We start from the raw sequence: 19382 nt of genomic DNA on the forward strand, positions 1-19382 counted from the left end.
CATTTCCACACTTCCTCCGTCAGTCAGCCTTTGTGACATCGTACTATGGTCCCAGCTAGTCACCTTTTTTGACTTATTTGGAATACGGAAGTCTAGAGCTGAATGTTGGATTTCTTTAACGTGAAGATTTGCACCACTTTGCATGTAGAAACTGTCTGAATCCAGAGTGAATTAACCTAAATTGGTTGATTACATGAATGGTTTCCCTATTGAGAGTTGTGTGTGTTTAAATTTAAATGTTTGTTTCAGTAAAATGAAATGAAAGTAAAATTGATTTCATTGTCCTCTAACTTCTTTGTAGTCCTTGGTTACGATAGGAGCAGCCGTGGGCGGCATAATTGGAGGCTGGATTATTGATAAAATTGGCAGAAAGCTGAGCCTGATGATCTGTGCTGTCCCCTACGTCGCTGGGTTTACGATGATCATTGCAGCACAGAATGTCTGGATGTTGTATGGCGGCCGAGTAGTGACTGGAATAGCCAGTGGCGTGACCTCGCTTGTTGTGCCAGTAAGTACAATGCGTCCACACTGAGCGACAGTGGACCGTATTCACGTAGAAATCTTGGCATTATTTGACAGAAACAGCCCATTTTAAATCTGTAAAAAGGCAGTATGCAAAGTAAATTTCAACCACACTCATTTACTTACTATGTAACCTATGAACCTAGTCCAGTTCCTGTATCCCTGACAGTTCCAGCAGTTGGGATGCGTGAGTGATCATTCCTGCGATGCTTGCTCCCGACGCTATTTTGTGACCTGTAAGGGATGCCAGAGATGTATTAGACTAATTTAGTAATTACTGGACAGCTTGGCTTAGATGCCCTTTTTTTATTTCAGTTACTCAGCACTTAATCGTTTGTGGTTAAAATAAAATGATGATACATTGCAAAAATTCTATATTTGATAGGGGCGTTGAGTTAATTGCTGCAGGCTGATCTCCTGTATAATTGCTCTGTACAAAAAGTTTAAAATGCGATTTCAGAACAATGTAAAAGGCCAAGCCAATGAACAACACATTGCAGTCACTCAATATGTAATGAACTCCTATATTTTACCAATTACCCGAATTTTCTCCTGCTCTGTGCCTATCGGTTCTCTCAAAGATTGACAGTGGAAATTAAATTAAATTGCTGCCTCTTAGAAAACTGCCAAATGATGGCTAAGTTGAAGTGAGACGTGGCAGGTGACTAAGTTTCACCCCATCAGAAGAAACCCTTAAGGTAAATGAATTGTAGTTTTCTGCAGGCAGCTTTACTACAATTGCAGCCTCAAGTGAGTCGTCTCCGTATTATTTCATATATTATCATATTCGAAGTCAGCCAAGGCCGGCAGCCCAAGGAGCAAAGCGCGGACTCGGTGACCGAATGGGGACTGGATCATAGCAAGAGAACAAGACAACAAAGTGGGTAATTGTAACTTAACCTGGAGTTGGGGAGCTTTGCAGCAAATAATTCAATGTCTAATTTTGCTTCCTGTGCCTGTTTACACCCTGTCCATTGTTATTCATTTGCTCAAAGTTGGGTGCAATGCAAAACCAGCACCTGACGAGTTGCTCCCTTGATTGAGAGTTCCGCATCTGTTTGGCCTTTGCTAACCATGCCTTTCAAATCACAATCTAGTAACAGTTCAATGGGGCCATGCTGTTAACCCTGGTTTGCTCATATTGCACAACCTAGCTGGTAAATCATTCTGAGTTTTTGAATTATATTGGACAAGGGCAAGGAAAATAATGCTGAATACGGAAAGTTTACCTGCATAAGAATTATGCAGTTTTAGTTTTTATGTTTTGTGATCTCTTTGGTGCATTAAAATCTTACTGATCCGTCTTGATCCAAAAGGTTATAGCCCATCAACTCTATGGTTTGATAGGAAGTTATTCTAAGCCGGGAAAAGGGTATTTTAGTTCACACACTTCACATGATCACAGCTAATCTCTGCACGTTTATTTCAAAGTACCACAATTATTAACCAGGATTGTCTGCATCTGAGTAATTCCATGACCTTTTGACCATTTCAAAATTCTTCACAATTTTGTGTACAAACAAAAATGGCTTCTATTGCAGCTTTTCTTTTTTTACAAAATTCAGTTGGCGGATGCAATACCAAATTTTCCAAATAAGACCATAAGACATAGGAGCAGAAATTAGGCCTTTTGGTCCATCGAGTCTGCCCCACCATTCAATCATGGCTGATAAGTTTCTCAACCCCATTCTCCCGCCTTCTCCCTGTAACCTTTGATCCCCTTACCAATCAAGAATCTATCGATCTCGGTCTTAAATACACTCAATGACCTGGCCTCCACAGCCTTCTGTGGCAATGAATTCCATAGATTCACCACTCTCTGGCTAAAGAAGTTTCTCCTCATCTCTGTTCTAAAAGGTCTTCCCTTTACTCTGAGGCTGTGCCCTCGGGTCCTAGTCTCTCCTACTAATGGAAACATCTTCCCCACGTCCACTCTATCCAGGCCTTTCAGTATTCTGTAAGTTTCAATCAGATCCCCCCTCATCCTTCTAAACTCCATCGAGTATAGACCCAGGGTCCTCAAACGTTCCTCATATGTTAAGCATTTCATTCCTGGGATCATTCTCGTGAACCTCCTCTGGACCCTCTCCAGGGCCAGCACATCCTTCCTGAGATACGGGGCCCAAAATTGCTCACAATATTCTAAATGTGGTCTGACCAGAGCCTTATAAAGCCTCAGCAGCACATCCCTGCTTTTATATTCTAGTCGTCTCGAAATAAATGCCAACATTGCATTTGCCTTCCTAACTACCGACTCAACCTGCAAGTTAACCTTAAGAGAATCCTGGACTAGGACTCCCAAGTCCCTTTGCACTCCAGATTTCTGAATTCTCTCCCCATTTAGAAAATAGTCTATGCCTCTATTCTTCCTACCAAAGTACATGACCTCACACTTCCCCACGTTGTATTCCATCTGCCACTTATTCGCCCATTCTCCTAACCTGTCCAAATCCTTCTGCAGCCTCCCCGCCTCCTCAATACTACCTGTTCCTCCACCTATCTTTGTTGCAAACTTAGCCAGGATGCCCTCAGTTCCTTCATCTAGATCATTAATGTATAAAGTGAAAAGTTGTGGTCCCAACACTGACCCCTGCGGAACTCCACTAGTCACTGGCCGCCGTCCTGAGAAGGACCCCCTTATCCCCACTCTCTGCCTCCTGCCAGACAGCCAATCTTCTATCCATGCTAGTACCTTGCCTCTAACACTATGGGCCCTTATCTTACTGAGCAGCCTCCTGTGCGGCACCTTGTCAAAGGCCTTCTGGAAGTCCAAGTAGATAACATCCATTGGCTCTCCTTTGTCTAACCTACTCGTTACCTCCTCAAAGAATTTAACAGATTTGTCAGCCATGACCTCCCCTTGATGAAACCATGATGACTTTACCCGATTTTACCATGCACTTCCCAAGTATTCTGAAATCTCATCCTTAATAATGGACTCTAAAATCTTACCAACAACCGAGGTCAGGCTAATCGGCCTGTAATTTCCCGTCTTTTGCCTCACTCCCTTCTTAAACAGGGGGGTTACATTAGCGATTTTCCAGTCCTCTGGGACCCTCCCTGACTCCAGTGATTCCTGAAAGATCACCACTAATGCCTCCACTATCTCTTCAGCTAAATAAATAAATAAAACGTCATAAGATTGAGTACAAGAATAAATTGCGTGGAAAGTACACGTGCCGGACCAATCTTCCCAAAAGATCCAAAACTGAATTCCTTCCAAAAAAACTTAACTGAACCAAAAATGCTGCATTGTACTATGTATACTGTACAGGATGAAGACCTAAGTGGTCAGATTTCATTTTTGTCTTTCTTTGTCTGGTTCATTCTCTTCCCCCAAACACCCCCCCCCCCTCCATCTTCACACGGTGATGACTCGTGTAGAAGACATAGTTCAATGCCAGCAATTTTATTGCCCTTGTGATCATTGTTTAGTGTGTAAACAAGCCAACTCCTCAGAAATCAGACCAGTAGACCTATGGAAGTGCCCCTGCTTAATGCCAGAAAGCATCGGCTTCTCCACTTGCCTGGAATGGCTGCTTTCTGGACTTTAATTTCCACCTTTTCAATTAAACATTTCCTTGAGAGAAGGGTGAGATTTCTTTTTAAAAATTAGCACCTACAGTATTTAAAACGCTCACCACTTGCTCTTTGGCCTAAAATGAAGCCTGTAGGAACCCTGCTGAACCAATAGAGGGCGACCCTAGCTGGGAAATTGGTAACATACAGTGTTTTAAGAACCAATCTAATTTTGAGTTCTCGAAAACTGGTTTGTTATGGTTCCCATGAGAAATGTCAACAACTCAGGAGTGGAGGACTGAGTAATAGTCATGTATCACAGGAATGACAGGTCCTTTACTGTGGGGGATCTGAACACAACTGCTGCAATCCTCTCCGGTTTGATTGGATCCAATTTCAAACCATGTAACACAGGACTATTTTTGGAATGTCACTTAATTGAGGTGCAGTAATGTTTTCACTGAAAAACTTTTGAAACAAAACTTGTGGTTTTTGGGACTCTTTTTTTCCTTTTCCAGGTGTACATTTCGGAAACAGCCCACCCTAAAGTACGGGGGCTGTTAGGATCTAGTGTGCAGCTGATGGTGGTAACCGGAATTATGGGTGCATATGTCGGCGGTATGAATGGAGCTTTTCTTTTACGGTTGTTGGATTTTTGAAAGGCCAAAGCTATCGTGAAACTTTATTGTGCATTCCCCTGTCACACCTGCCTTACTACTTCTCTCCTCACCCTCGCAGCCTTTTCGAGGCATCATCTTTGGCTTTTTCCTTTACCACCTGACAATTTTGTCACTTGCTCAATTTTCTGCTATCCCCTTGTAAAGAGCATTGAGATATGCAGAGGGTTGTGGTGGTGATGGCTTTACCTGCAATGTATTTTCAGCGTTGCTTTGATAGCTTCGGTCGGTTTGTTTTGTTAATTCATTTGAAAGGTGCCGATTGTCTAACTACTCTCCTTACAAAGAAAAGGCAAGTCGCATTCAAGCTTGCTTGAATGTCTTCTCTTCGTCTACAAGTCGGGCAGAATTCCAACCCTTGATCACCCCTATTGTGACAATAAATGGCATTGACGGGGAATATTGTGTGGGTCAACGAACATAGTTGCCACAGAAGAGATTTAGTCTTGCAGTTGGTTGGCATGTTTTGATAGGCTGCATTTGAACTCGCTGTGGTGTGGTGAAACCAGCCTGGGCTCAGGCTCGTTTACTCTACAACCAACGTGGGCTTGAATGCAAGCCTTCTGGCTTTTTGAAGAGCAGCTTAGAACTACGTACTCTCATGAGCTTACTTCAAAATCAGGCCACTGACCTCCCTGTGCACTTGCAGTAAAGGGGAAGTGTGCACACGGAGGGACTGATAAGTTAACCACCAAGTGCATAAAACATAATGCACCTCCAACAATAACATTGCAACACGCGCAGCTTGTACAGGACGGTGACATGCATGTGACCTTATCAAGTAGATATGCTATGACTATGTCGTTGCCAGCACTGTACTAGACACAGCTAGGTCAGTAACACTCACTAAGACTCAGAAAAGCTGATCTGCCAGCTGTGAACTTTAGGAGACCAGGGCTCCCACTTAGCAAGTAGAATTGCCTGTATTTTTGGAGATTCAATCTTGAATCTGATCTAACCCCCAATTCTGTTTAAAATCATAGTAAAATTAGGATTGCAGGAGCTCAACTGGATTGTGTTTGAAGGTAACGACAGTGTGCTTTTTCATGTTTATCAGGAATGGTCTTACCCTGGTATTGGCTTGCTGTGCTATGTTCCCTACCACCAACCATCATGGTTGTACTAATGAGCTTCATGCCAGAAACTCCAAGGTACCTGCTGAGTCAGAACAAACGTGCTGAAGCACTGCAGGTGCTGGTATGGCTCAGAGGACCTGAAGTGGATTCCGAATGGGAATGTAGGCAGATCGAAACAAGTTGTGATGAACAGGTAATTGTATTAACCCAGAGCTGAACCTTTAAGTTGATGATCACATGTGCTTTGAATTGAAATTCACCCCCTCCTCCCCCCCCTGCCTTTCATCAGGCACCTATTGTGAACAACTACAAGCTTTACAAAAAAAACAAGCAACATATCAAGTGGACTGTGAAACAATATGGCCAATAGCAGTTTGTTGCACTTGAATTTAATGCCTGATGGCCTATACAGATAAGGTCCTGCCTTTCGCGACTTGTTTGTTCGCGTTTTCACTTACCTGCACTTTGCTCACGCGATAAGCGATGCAGTGTACAATATTCACTCATTCCTGTTTTTTTTCTCCCTCTCTCCTCTTTGTTTGGTCAAATTATTATTATTATTCTAGGAGCTGAAGTGCAGCCCAAACAATTTTGAAATCTTCAGTGCACTGTATTGCTCAGAGGCTCCCCCATCTGTTGTATAGAGGTACTGCACCACAATTTGCTGGAACCTATCTTGAGTCCCATTGAAAAACATGTTAATTGTTTGCAATTTCGTGTTTGAGAGGTTTGGAGGAAACATAACCCCCGCGAACAGCGGGTCTTTACTGTAGTTTTAACGATAATTGAATATAGTAATGAATTTAGATGAACTTGCACACAATAAGTGGCCTTGGTTTAGTAAATTACAGCTATAGTAACATTGGCCTAGATTTTGTGCTCACTGTTGGCCACTAAGAGATGATATGATCTCTAGCGAGAGCTCTAAACAACACAATTGCACAATGAAAGTTAAGAGCTGCAGTGATGTCATCTTGCTATCCAAACAGCCAATCACATTAATGAATTCTCACAGGCAGCTAACCAGGAAATGAAAAGCAGTAACAATCAAATCACTTTACAATTTTTTTTTGTTTGTTCTGTGTAAAAAGGAAACATGAATTTTTCATGAAATTTCAGCTTAAGTTTAATTAAATTCTGATTCGAAAAAACCGAATGATTAATCATAGGCATTTAGAATAGCATTCCACTAATTTTTCATAGGCAGGTCATCTGTTCAGCAATTGCTGTTTTTCAGGTTGCCGTTTAAAAACCCCAATTATATCTAACTGAGCAAGGCTGAAGTTCTTTTGGGGTTTCTAACAGCGATATGAGAGTGAAAGTGCTCATGTAACCAATTGATTTCACTGCCAGCTTTGGTAACGTGGGGAGAGTGGTTAGCACAGTGCCACTTGTGTTGGAGCAGCGAATGACAGGCCGCAACCTCAGGAATTCTGTGATAAAAGCAAAATACTGCAGATGCTGGAAATCTGAAATAAAAACAAAATGCAGGAAAAACTCAGCAGGTCTGACAGCATCTGTGGAGAGGGAAACCGAGTTAACGTTTCGAATCCCTCTGACTCCTCTTCTGAAGAAGTCATACGGACTCGAAACACTAACTCTGTTTCTCTCACCACAGATGCTGTTGGACCTGCTGAGTTTTTCCAGCATTTTCTGTTTTTGTTTCAGGAATTCTGTGTTCACCCGCGCTTGCGTTAAATCCTGAAGTTGTGATCCAATTCAGAAGGGTATTGACCACAAACGCAGGCACTTTGCCATCAAAACCCTGTAAATTCCAGGCCAATGTTAGAGGAGGAAACTGCCAAAGTTATGGCAATTGTTTGATTCACTTTGTTTTAACTGATCATGCTTTTTCTGCTTTGTTTATAGGATACCAAATTTGCACTTTCAGAGCTAAAAAATCCAACAATTTACAAGCCTCTTCTTATTGGAATATTTCTGATGCTGTTTCAGCAGTTAAGTGGAATCAATGCAGTTATGTTTTATGCAGAAACCATCTTTGAACAAGCAAATTTTAAGGTAATAAAGTTGCAGAACCACAGAGGCAATATATTCGTTTTTTTTTATGAAATGTTGTGTTCAGCAATCATCTATCACACTGTTTTATTAATAAGGTTTGCACTTGTAAGAAATCCAGTCATTGCCCTGGAGCCTAAAATTTACAAGCAGTCAACATGCACATTTCCTTATATATTAAAAAGGATCTACATAAATGCAAATTGTTGACAATTGACCTGAGGGATTTATAAGTAGCTCCATTTACCTTCCATTGTCTCTTCAGAGCAGTAACTTTGAAGGCAGAGGCCAGGTTAGCATAGCAACGTCCCAAATGTGCACAAGAGTCAAGATGACTCGCTATTAAATTATGCAGTATAAACAGAGAGGACATTTCCTGCTTATACTGGACAAGCACCTTTAATCGGAAAAGGAACCGACCATTTGCCTGCATGATGGATGTCAATTATAAAGGCTCCTCTTTAAGCGTGCTGACTATTTTATGTAGTTGTAAAACAAAAAGATATAACCACGATATCTGTGCTCCTCCAATTCTGGCCTCTTGAGCATCCCCGATTTTTATCACTCCCCGATTGGTGGATGTGCCTCAGCTGTCAAAGCCCTAAGCTCTGGAATTCCGTCTCTAAACTTCTTCAACCCCCCCCCTTACCTCTCTTTCCTCTGAGATGCTCCTTAAAACTTACCTCTTTGCTCTTTGTCATCTGCCCTACTAGCTCCTGGTGCGACTTGGTGTCAAATTTTGTTTTGTAACGTTTCTGTGGAGCACCGTGGGACATTAAAGGCGATGTAGCATAGAACTTGTTCCATAGCCTTGTATGTCAATATTCATGTACTATATACACCATTTCCACTTGGACGCGTGAACAGTAATCGCCGTGAAAGTTCCTTTCCCTTTTGTAAATTGATTTGTTAATTAATTTGTTAACACACTGCTACATTGTTTAAAAAAATATCTTACCTAGTGCCCCAATGGTGGTATTAACACTGTATTAACCGTGAGCTAAACTGTCATAAACCCCAGTTATCAGAATTTCTGGGTAATGCAATAGGACCTCATTGCTGATTTTGGCATGGTCTCAGCTCACTTCATCTGTTTCTCTCTACTCACCCAACCTCTAACCTCCCTGTGCCAGGCTTGCTTTCAGTCAGTCACCTAACTGAATTCTCACTTAGTGTATGAAGTTGTCTATTCTCTCTTGTGAAACAGATTAGGATTTTTGCCGAGTTAAGCATGCAGTTTGCAATAGTTTGATGTTGATGAGTGGGGAAAGGAAGGAGTATATTTTAGCCTGGTCTTCAGAACAGCATCACCGAGTCCGAAAAAGTAACCGACTATTGTAAATGACCATGAAAACTAAAATAACAAACGTAACTATGGGAAATTGAATAGGAATATTTACAGTCACTTCTAGGTGGTTTTAAAAATCTTTTTCCATAGCATGGAAACAAACAACTTTTGTTCTGCCCATTCTCTTTCAGAACAGCAGTGAGGGCTCGGTAATAGTTGGTGCAGTTCAGGTAGTTTTCACAGCTGTGGCAGCTCTCATCATGGACAAAGCAGGGAGAAAACTTCTCCTGGCAGTATCAGGTGAGCCTCTTTTTAAAAGAGAAAGCAACTTCGGTTTATTCAAAACTCTGCATCAACACACTTTTAAAACCCAAGCAACAGTATGAACTGAAGGAAAAAAAATAGATTTGTCAGAACTGCAGGCTGTTTAAATGTGTGATAAAATAAACAGCAAAGCAGTCTTGGTATTCTGAAAATGACCTTAACCAAAGCTTGAATCACAGGGCAGAAGAGGCCCTTCGGCCCATCGAGTCTGCACCGACACGTGAGAAACACCTGACCTACCTACCTACCTAATCCCATTTACCAGCACTTGGCCCATAGCCTTGAATGTTATGACGTGCCAAGTGCGCATCCAGGTACTTTTTAAAGGATGTGAGGCAACCTGCCTCCACCACCCTCCCAGGCAGCGCATTCCAGACCGTCACCACCCTCTGGGTAAAAAGGTTTTTCCTCACATCCCCCCCTAAACCTCCTGCCCCTCACCTTGAACTTATGTCCCCTCATGACTGACCCTTCAACCAAGGGGAACAGCTGCTCCCTATCACCCTGTCCATGCCCCTCATAATCTTGTACGCCTCGATCAGGTCGCCCCTCAGTCTTCTCTGATCCAATTAAAACAACCCAAGTCTATCCAACCTCTCTTCATAACTTAAATGTTTCATCCCAGGCAACATCCTGGTGAATCTCCTCTGCACCCCCTCCAGTGCAATCACATCCTTTCTATAATGTGGCGACCAGAACTGCACACACAACTCCAGCTGTGGCCTCACCAAGGTTCAATACAACTCCAACATGACCTCCCTACTTTTCTAATCTATGCCTCGATTGATAAAGGCAACTGTCCCATATGCCTTTTTCACCACCCCACTGACATGCCCCTCCGCCTTCAGAGATCTTTGGACACACACCCCAAGGTCCCTTTGTTCCTCAGAACTTCCTAGTGTCGTGCCGTTCATTGAATACTTCCTTGTCAAATTTCTCCTTCCAAAGTGTATCACCTCACACTTTCCAGGATTAAATTCCATCTGCCACTTATCTGCCCATTTGACCATCCCGTCTATATCTTCCTGTAGCCCAAGACACTCAACCTCACTGTTAACCTCCCGGCCAATCTTTGTGTCATCTGCAAACTTACTAATCCTACCCCCCACATAGTCACCTATGTCGTTTATATAAATGACGAACAATAGGGGACCCAGCACAGATCCCTGTGGTACACCACTGGACACTGGCTTCCAATCACTAAAGCACCCTTCTGTCATCACCCACTGTCTCCTACAATTAAGCCAATTTTGAATCCCCCTAATCAAATTACCCCGTATCCCATGTGTATTTGCCTTCTTTTTAATCTCCCATGTGGGATCTTGTCAAAGGCTTTGCTGAAACCTATATAAACTACATCAACTGCACTACCCTCATCTACACACCTGGTCACCACCTCAATAAATTCAATCAAATTTGTTGGGCATAACCTCCCTCTGACAAAGCCATGCTGACCAAGTGGAGATAGATTCTCTCCTTCAGAATTTTCTCCAATAGTTTCCCTACCACTGACGTGAGACACACTGGTCTGTAGTTCCCTGGCTTCTCTCTACAACCCTTCTTAAATAGCAGAACCACATTAGCTGTTCTCCAGTCCTCTGGCACCTCCCCCGTTGCCAGAGAGGAATTAAAAATTTGGGTCAGAGCCCCTGTGATCTCCTCCCTTGGCTACCTCAGCAGTCTGGGACACAAATCATCTGGACCTGGAGATGTGTCCACTTTTAAGCCTGCCAACACCTCCAATACCTTGTCACTCCCTATATCAATTTGCTCAAGAACCTCTCTTCCCGAGTTTGATACCTTCATCCTCATTCTCTTGGGTGAATCATTCTTTTGTGTGCTGTCAGCACCCAAAGATTATTACTGGCTTAAACTCAGTGCCAGTTTATAAATGATGTATACATTTAAAGCGCCTCTGAATTTTAGAGATGCTGCAACCATTTTGCAGAATTGGAGACCACTGATCACAGCAGAACATCCCCACCATAACAGGCAATTCCATATCTTCTTCTCTTGAACTTCTGCTTGGTGTCCAAGGCTTTCTGCTCATTGCCCATTTTAAACCAGTGTGTGCTCCAAACACCATGCCATGGTAGATCTTATTAATTTAGCAGTTTGCTTTATCTTGTCACATGTGGATTTTGATGTTAGGAAGAGGGAGAGAGGTAACATAGTACCTTGACCATTACGGTAACAATGCGTGTGCAAGAACTGAATCCTCAGGGAGTGCAGCAGTTGCAAGGAAGCAATGTTTGCGGACCGTGGAGTAGCAAACAAGTAGTCTGGGTTTAGTGGCTTCCTGATCGACTGAGACATCATTCAGGTGGCCTTGCCCTAAGTTCATCTCAGATTTCGTATTTTAAAGAGAGCTAAAAATTAAGTAATCGCAGGGATTATGAAATACCACTGTTATCATTTTTCCCATTGTCTAGCATCTCTTGAAAATGTAACTCCTGGAATTTCTTGGAACGCTTCCCTGTAACTACAGTGTAGCACCAGTGTTTTTGCTAGAGGACTTGTGTGTAATTGATCTGCACTGAAACATGAGCTTCCTTGATGGCTTTACTGTTTCAATGATGGGTCTGCCAAAACACTCTGCCACTGGTTTACATAGCCCCACCCGCATGGCAAAAGCCCAGTTTATATCAGATTTGCACTGGCGTAGATTTATGTGAAAAGTTTGGGTATATGGCACAGCCCAGAGTCACCCAATATCCACATAACGAGTTTCTGGGTGCAAGTCACTGGTCAGCAGGAACCGAAAGTGCCAGAAATTTCAGCGTAACTGGGGATTATGGAAATTCCAGTCTGTAATTAGTTAAAGATCACTTGACGTGAGCTTTCAACCGGTTGATAATTGCTGTTTTGTATTTATTTTCAGCGTTGATCATGTCCATCAGTGCAGCGGTCTTCGGGGTCTATTTTAAGATCTGGCAAGCAAATATCAACAACTCCTCTCTTCATAAAGCTGACATTTTAACTGTTGTGAATTCGGTCCCTGAGGCAATAAGTGTTCCAACGTGGTTACCTCTCGCCTGTCTGGTTGTTTTTATAGCAGGTAAATTTAACAGTTGCTGCAATAAGTCTTTGAGAAGTCCTAGATTGTTCTTTTTGTGGAATGGGCAAGAAGCTGTTTTCTGATTTCAGTGCTCGCAATGTTACTGGTATGCCATTAGCGTGAAAGAAAATTCATACGTTAATGTTATCCGCTCCACTTCACTCTGCTCCTAAAGATGCAGACTCATTGGCGTGTCCAGCATCCTTCCAAAGTAGCCTTTATTCATATGTAAGCCTAGATCATGACTGCAGGAGAGATCAAAATCAAACCTGATCCTTTCCTCTCCTGATGCCCTCGTCTATAATTTTCAATAGTGATTGCTGGATGGCCAGCAGGAGCTGGACCAATAACTGGACCTCTCTGCCTCACGGTGCTTATGCAAATTGAAGCTTCAACTACTGTGAGCCTTAAAGATCAGTTAACTCACCACAGACCAGGGCTGTGAAACCTGAGACCCCCTTAGCCTGTAGGTCTCAACTAAACATCCTCTTGAAAGCTGTTCACTATTTGACTCTGAAACTGGTTAAGGAGTGGATGATGATCTTGTTTTCATATGCCTGCTCCTCATCCCTGGATCACAAATAGGTCGCTGATTTCATTGTATCATCAGATGTGGCAGCTTGAAGTTTTAGTTCCCTCTGCCCACCGTCATTAGAAATAGTGCCCGTGACAGGAGCATTGAGGGAAAAGATTCAATGGAACCAAAATGGTGGCCCTTATTAGCAAAGTGCACGTGGAGCTGGGTTCAGTCACCTCCATCGGCCGGGTTCCCAGATACTGAGCCTTGGGAAAATATTTAAACAGACTGACATTGCTGGGTGACTATCATGTGCTTTTAGAGGATGATTCAAGATGGTTAATAGTGCTAAGAACATAAAAAGGTGCAGGAATAGACTATGCGGCTTCTTGAGCCTGCGCTACCATGTGATCAGATCATGGCTGATCATCAACATCAACTTCACTTTCCCACCCAATCCACATATCCCTCGATTCGTTTAGAGTCCAAAAATCTATCGATCTCAGCCCTGAATATGCTGAACAACTGAGCATCCACGGCCTTTTCCTTTCATTAATTCCCAGAATGTAACGTCGCTGACAGTCAGCATTTATTGCCCATCCCCAATTGCCCTTGAGAAGGCGGTGGTGAGCCACTTTCTGTGAAAACGACTGTGTTGCTAGGCCATTTCAGAGGGCAGTTCAGAGTCACATATGCCAGACTAAGCAAAGGACGGGTGATTTCCTTCCCTGAAGGGTATTAATGAACCAGATGGGTTTTTAAAACAATCTGGAAGTTCCATGGTCACTATTACTGATACTAGCTTTTTTACTGAAGATTTTATTTAATGATTTTAAATTCTCCAGCTGCCATGGAGAGATTTGAACTTGTCTCCAAATCATTCATCTGTGTGTCTAGATTTTAGTCCAGTAAAATAACCGCTGCCTCTGGAACGGAGAATTCCGAAGATTCACATCCCTCCTGAGTGAAGAAATTTCTCCTTTATCTCATTCTTTAAATGGCTTACCTTGAGACTGTCCCTCCCTAGGTCTGGACTTGGTGCGGATAGGACCAAGCGCAACACCACCTGCAAATGGTAAATACCCCAGGGGGGAAAAGAGATTTGTATGTTTGGAACATGAACGCTTGAGAATTAGAGCGAAAATGCAACTGTATGTTTTGCAACGTTTATTAGGAACAACTTGCATTAAAAAGCCAAAATGATCCACCTCAGGTTTTGCACTTGGCTGTGGCCCAATTCCATGGTTGGTGATGTCAGAGATATTTCCCATCCGAGCGAGAGGCATAGCAAGTGCAGCATGCGTCCTAGCAAACTGGTCAGCTGCATTTTTGGTAACCAAGGAGTTCCATGATCTGGTTGTAAGTATGACATTTTTTTTATTGTCCAAAATTAAATTCTTGTTTACCACACGATTTAATGTCAGGCTAAATTGACAAGGCCATTTGAAAGCATTCCTTAAAGAGAATTAGTAACTGCTTCAGAACATGAGGTATGAAACTAAGAACTGGGGCAGATTTAGTATTTAGCCCATCAAAACTAGATAGTATTCTGGATGTAGAAATACTTTTTTGAGTTCCAGTTTGATATTGTAACCCCAAAGGATGAGATCAAAAATAGGCCTTCCCTTGCACAGGGCTTTTAACAGCAGGATTTTAAAAGATTTGAGGCAGAATAAAATGGGAAGTAGAATTGGAAGACCCCAAAAAAGTGGAAAGTTTAAGGAATGTTTTAAGGAACCCACCAAAGGAAGGAAACAGCAAGGATAATTCGATACAAAAACAGAATTACCTGGAAAAACTCAGCAGGTCTGGCAGCATCAGCGGAGAAGAAAAGAGTTGACATTTCGAGTCCTCATGACCCTTCAGCAGAGGACTTGAAACATCAACTCTTTTCTTCTCCGCCGATGCTGCCAGACCTGCTGAGTTTTTCCAGGTAATTCTGTTTTCGTTTTGGATTTCCAGCATCCACAGTAGTTTTTTGTTTTTATCTCAAGGATAATTCGATAATTGCAAAATTATTAATCTGAACAAGTTAAACCTCAAATGTTTTAAATTCCAGTAAAACATGGTTTCCTTATGAAAAGTTTATACTGCCCATTGGTTTTACATCCATAAGGAATACCTTCCCTTATCCACTTATATGCGTTCCTTTGTTGTTGGAAGTTCAGTCGACATTGTGAATGGAAACTCTGACATGCATGACCTCAAGTTATCTAACTAAATTGCCTTAAGAGAAATGTTGCAGTTTTATCACGACTCACTGGGGATAGTGCGCTGTAATATCAAGCCCCACTGTTCCCTGAGACACGACAAACATAAAAATGTTTGATCAAACCACCAGATTGCCCCAACTCTACCTGTTTAATTCAAGTTAACAGAATACGAGCACCAGGTTTGTAAACTTAATAAGTAAATAGTTAACCAGTGGCAAAAGAAAGAAACCTGAACTGCTCATTTCTAATGCTATAATTTAAACTCTGTCCCCTTCTTAAATCCCTATACACACACATACAAGACGCACAAAAGCATGGATTTTAAGGGTGGGATAAAACAGTTCAATAGCACCAATTCCGGAGTACAGGATTCGATGGGTTGATTTTGATCGAAGTCTTCCAAATTCCTTTCAGTTCTTGTTGATGACATAAGGTGGTCTTCCAGCACTTTCAGTTTCCAGTTCACTGATTGAGCACTTGCCTTTCAATATCTCTAACAGTGATACTCCCCTTTGCCTCTTGACAGGGATTTTCAGAGAGAGAGAGCATGTCATAGAGATATGAGAAGAAAAAGCCAGCTAGCTATTATTGTGGAATTACTGGAATCTTCCACACACAGGAAAAAGAGGTTTTAGGTCTTGATCCTTTCAGGCTAGGAACTATTCAGCTACACTGCTCTCACACAAAACCTGACCACCTGGTCAGAAGCCAATTAAAACGTTGTTGCCAGGCAGCTCCCGTGGTCCAGGACTGCTTTACGGCACCATCCTGTTTTTCATGGCACACTCTGTTCTAGCCTGCAGTGTTGAATATTTCTCTCATCCTGTTCCAGTGGACATGTCTTTCAACCTGCAGCCATTGTAATCTTAATCCCCAGTCCAACAGAAATAAAAAGACATGTTCCTTACAGTTTGTAGATTCAGGATTTTTAAATATTAATATTAAAAAGTTAGATTTGTACCCCACTACACGGAAGTTTTTTTTTAAACTTTATCACATGACTGGATTTTTGACTTTGTTTAGAATAAGAACATGAGCAGGAGTAGACCGTTTGGCCCATTGAGCTTGCTCTGCCATTCAATAAGATCATGGCTGATCTAATTGTGGCCTCAACTCCACTTTCCTGCCAGGCTCCATAATGTTTGATTCCCCTTGTAGATCAAAAATCTGTCAATCTCAGCCTTAAATCTATTCAATAACCCAGCCCCCACTGCTCTCTGGGGTACAGATTGCCAAAGATTTAAGGGTCCTCTGGGAGAGGAAATTCCTCCTCATCTCCATACTAAATGAGACCCTTTATTTTGAAATTGCGACCCCTAGCTCTAGATTCCCCCCACCACGAGGGGAAACACCCTCTCCGCATCTACCTTGTCAAGCCCCCTCAGAATCTTTTATGTTTCAATAAGATCACCTCTCATTCTTCTAAACTCCAATGAGTACTGGCCCAAGCAGCTCAGTCTTTCCTCATAAGACAACCTTTCATCCCAGGAATCAGCCCACTTCTCCGAACTGCCTCTAATGCAAATATATCTCTCCTTACGGAGACCAAATCTGTATGCAGCACTCTAGATGCAGTCTCACCAATGCCCTGTATAGTTGTAGCAAGAATTCCCTACTTTTGTACTCTGTCCCTCTTGCAATAAAAATTAACATTCTATTTGCCTTCCTAATTACTTGCCATACCTGCATGTTAACTTCTTGTGATTCGTGTGTGAGGACATGATCTTTCTGTAGCATAGCATTCTGCATTCTCTCTCCATTGAATTAATGTTCTGCTTTTCCATTCTTCCCACCAAAGTGGACAACTTAATACAATATTCCATCTGCCAATTTTTTGCCCACTCGCTTTACCTTTCTCATTCCCCTGGCAGCCTCAGAGACAGTAATGCAGCAGCTGTTCCAAATAGAATATATGCGGCTTGCTTCAACTTGTGAGATCACTGCAACATTTGGAGAAAGGGATGAAAATTTATTACTATAATTTTGTATTAATGAAGGGCATGCTCAGTATGAAACTATTTTATGTACTTGTCTTATGCAGAAACCTTTGGATGTTCCTTTAAGTGTTCACGTACCTATGTGTGTTTTTACTGGGAAGTCACAAATTTTTCCTTTTTTGTTTTAGGAGAACATTACTCAATATGGGACCTTCTGGCTCTTTTCCAGTTTCTGCCTCATGAACCTGGTCTTCACAATTTTCTTTGTTCCTGAAACAAAAGGAAAAACACTAGAACAAATTGAGGCCCATTTTAAAGCAACTGCTTAAGGGCAGGCAAACTGAATTACTTATTTTTAAAGCTGCCTTTGTTCAGTCTTGTATATCTGTGATTATATACAGATCTTTTTAACTGGTACCACGCCTGGGCCCTCACTGATGTTGCAACTGTTGATATCATATCGCCATTGTCATTTCCTTTCATCAGTCCACCTTCCACTTGCCCCCTGTCGCATGAAACAAAAATTCTAGGACAAGGAGAAGACATATGACACTAGCATACGTGGAAGCTGAAGATTGGACCCAAATGCTTATAGTACTGTATTGATTTAATTTTTTATGTTTTGATTTTTTTTTAAAGTTTTAATCATATTTTATCTTATTCTGGTTTGTCTTAGCAATTGTCCATCATTGCTATTGAATTTGAGTGATTTGGTGGAGAAATCCCAACTGACAAAGTTCATATGCAAACAGTTATTGGGGTAATTTTTGGGGCATTGTAAACTGGGAACTAGCAAATGGGAAGCCTATTTCTTTTTTTCACATCTCCCAATTTGCTACGGTCCAGAGTCAAAATGGCCCCATAGTGTTTGCACTACACTGTGCATACTATTTTTAAAAACAAATAATTTAAGGCTCATTATTAAAAGCAACGGCTTAGCGCTGACAGTTACCTGATCTTAAAAAGAAATGCGCACAGCAGCAATGTAATATGGGACACATTAAACATTTCTACTTTTAGAACACAGTGATTATGTATGCCCTATCTAGTAGGGGGTTGGAGGGGGGGGGGGGGGGGGGGCAGGGTGCCAAGGGCATGGTCTGAGAAAATGCAGAACAGATTCTGCAGTGCAGCAGCTGGAGACAAATTACAGAGCAAATTGTTTGCTTGCCTTGTGAGGGAATGGTGCCAGGGGTGGCTGACGTAAAGGACAGAAACCATATTAAAATGGGAGACTCAGCAATAATTTTTTTTAAATTATTCCTAACCCGTGGATGAAAATGAGTAGGAAATAGCCATAAAGAAGTTTCACTGCACTGTAAAGTATTCGAGAAGCGTAGTCTGAAGCTGGGCTTATGACTTTCCAATCAGTATGGCCCCATAACATATATTGGAACTGAAATGCAGGATCCGAAAATTGATCTTTTTAATTGTGCTATTTTAAGTTGAAGGTAGAGTCATTAAGGTTCTATAGTCCTTGTTGCTTTTTGATATATTGCATGTTTTAAGAGATCACATACTTGTATTTTCCATCTTGAATCAGATTTAACACACTACCTCGCTGAATAATGTCAGCAAAGTGTAGCATCATTGTTAATTCCATGTTTACCTTTGTTTGTTAAAATGTGAATTATAGAATATTTGCTCGAGTTTTGATTAATTATGTTGAACTTGTTGCCAATATTGTAATAAATTCAATATAATGGGATCTGGGTCATTGTACACCTAATCCACTCCATTCATTTAGAACAAGCAGATAATATAACTTGGCAACTGTGTTGTTTCATTGGAATTGCATTGCTTTTAATCCACAAACAAAAGTCATTTTATACTCTCCGACAAAATAATCTTTGCCACCACTACCAAGTTGGGTAGAAAGGCTCAAGTGGCAGCTATTTTCCAGGGAGAGGAGAGTGAGCTTTGGTTAGAGGTGCAAGATCAGGGTTTAGGGAAAGCCTCCTTTTCATCCCCCAAAAATAGTGGTCACGTGAACAGAATCCTGGAAAAATTAGGCAATTAATGGCCATGTGATCAGGCTCTCAGGGGGAAAAAAGTGGTAATTAATGGTCAATTTTAGACAGATATATTGAGAAGGGAGCTTGAGTTTCATACAGTAAGAGCATTGCTCAATTTACAACCCACCCACCAGTGCCCATAGTGAGGCTGGGAAAGGAAGGAACTTCTATCCTAGAATATGGCTCAACAGTGATTTGGATTGGGTGGGGTAAAGGCTAC

At 41.8% G+C, this 19382-nt stretch overlaps 1 protein-coding gene across 2 annotated transcripts in view; it reads left to right on the forward strand.

Moving 5' to 3' along the window:
• Positions 1-18855, forward strand: part of slc2a8 (solute carrier family 2 member 8) — a 29526-nt gene extending 10671 nt beyond the window's left edge. Inside the window, exons 3-10 of one of the 2 annotated variants that reach the window (XM_078549941.1) lie at positions 302-508; positions 4560-4659; positions 5776-5987; positions 7664-7813; positions 9290-9398; positions 12304-12480; positions 14211-14356; positions 17336-18855. In XM_078549941.1, coding sequence (XP_078406067.1) covers positions 302-508; positions 4560-4659; positions 5776-5987; positions 7664-7813; positions 9290-9398; positions 12304-12480; positions 14211-14356; positions 17336-17476 — 1242 coding nt within the window. In that variant the 3' untranslated portion in view covers positions 17477-18855. The remainder of the gene's footprint in view (positions 1-301; positions 509-4559; positions 4660-5775; positions 5988-7663; positions 7814-9289; positions 9399-12303; positions 12481-14210; positions 14357-17335) is intronic. The other variant, XM_078549942.1, reaches the window with a different exon arrangement.
• Positions 18856-19382: the final 527 nt, after the last annotated feature.

Source organism: Cetorhinus maximus, chromosome 10 (assembly GCF_964194155.1).
Source record: "Cetorhinus maximus chromosome 10, sCetMax3.hap1.1, whole genome shotgun sequence".
Taxonomy (NCBI): Eukaryota; Metazoa; Chordata; class Chondrichthyes; order Lamniformes; family Cetorhinidae; genus Cetorhinus; species Cetorhinus maximus.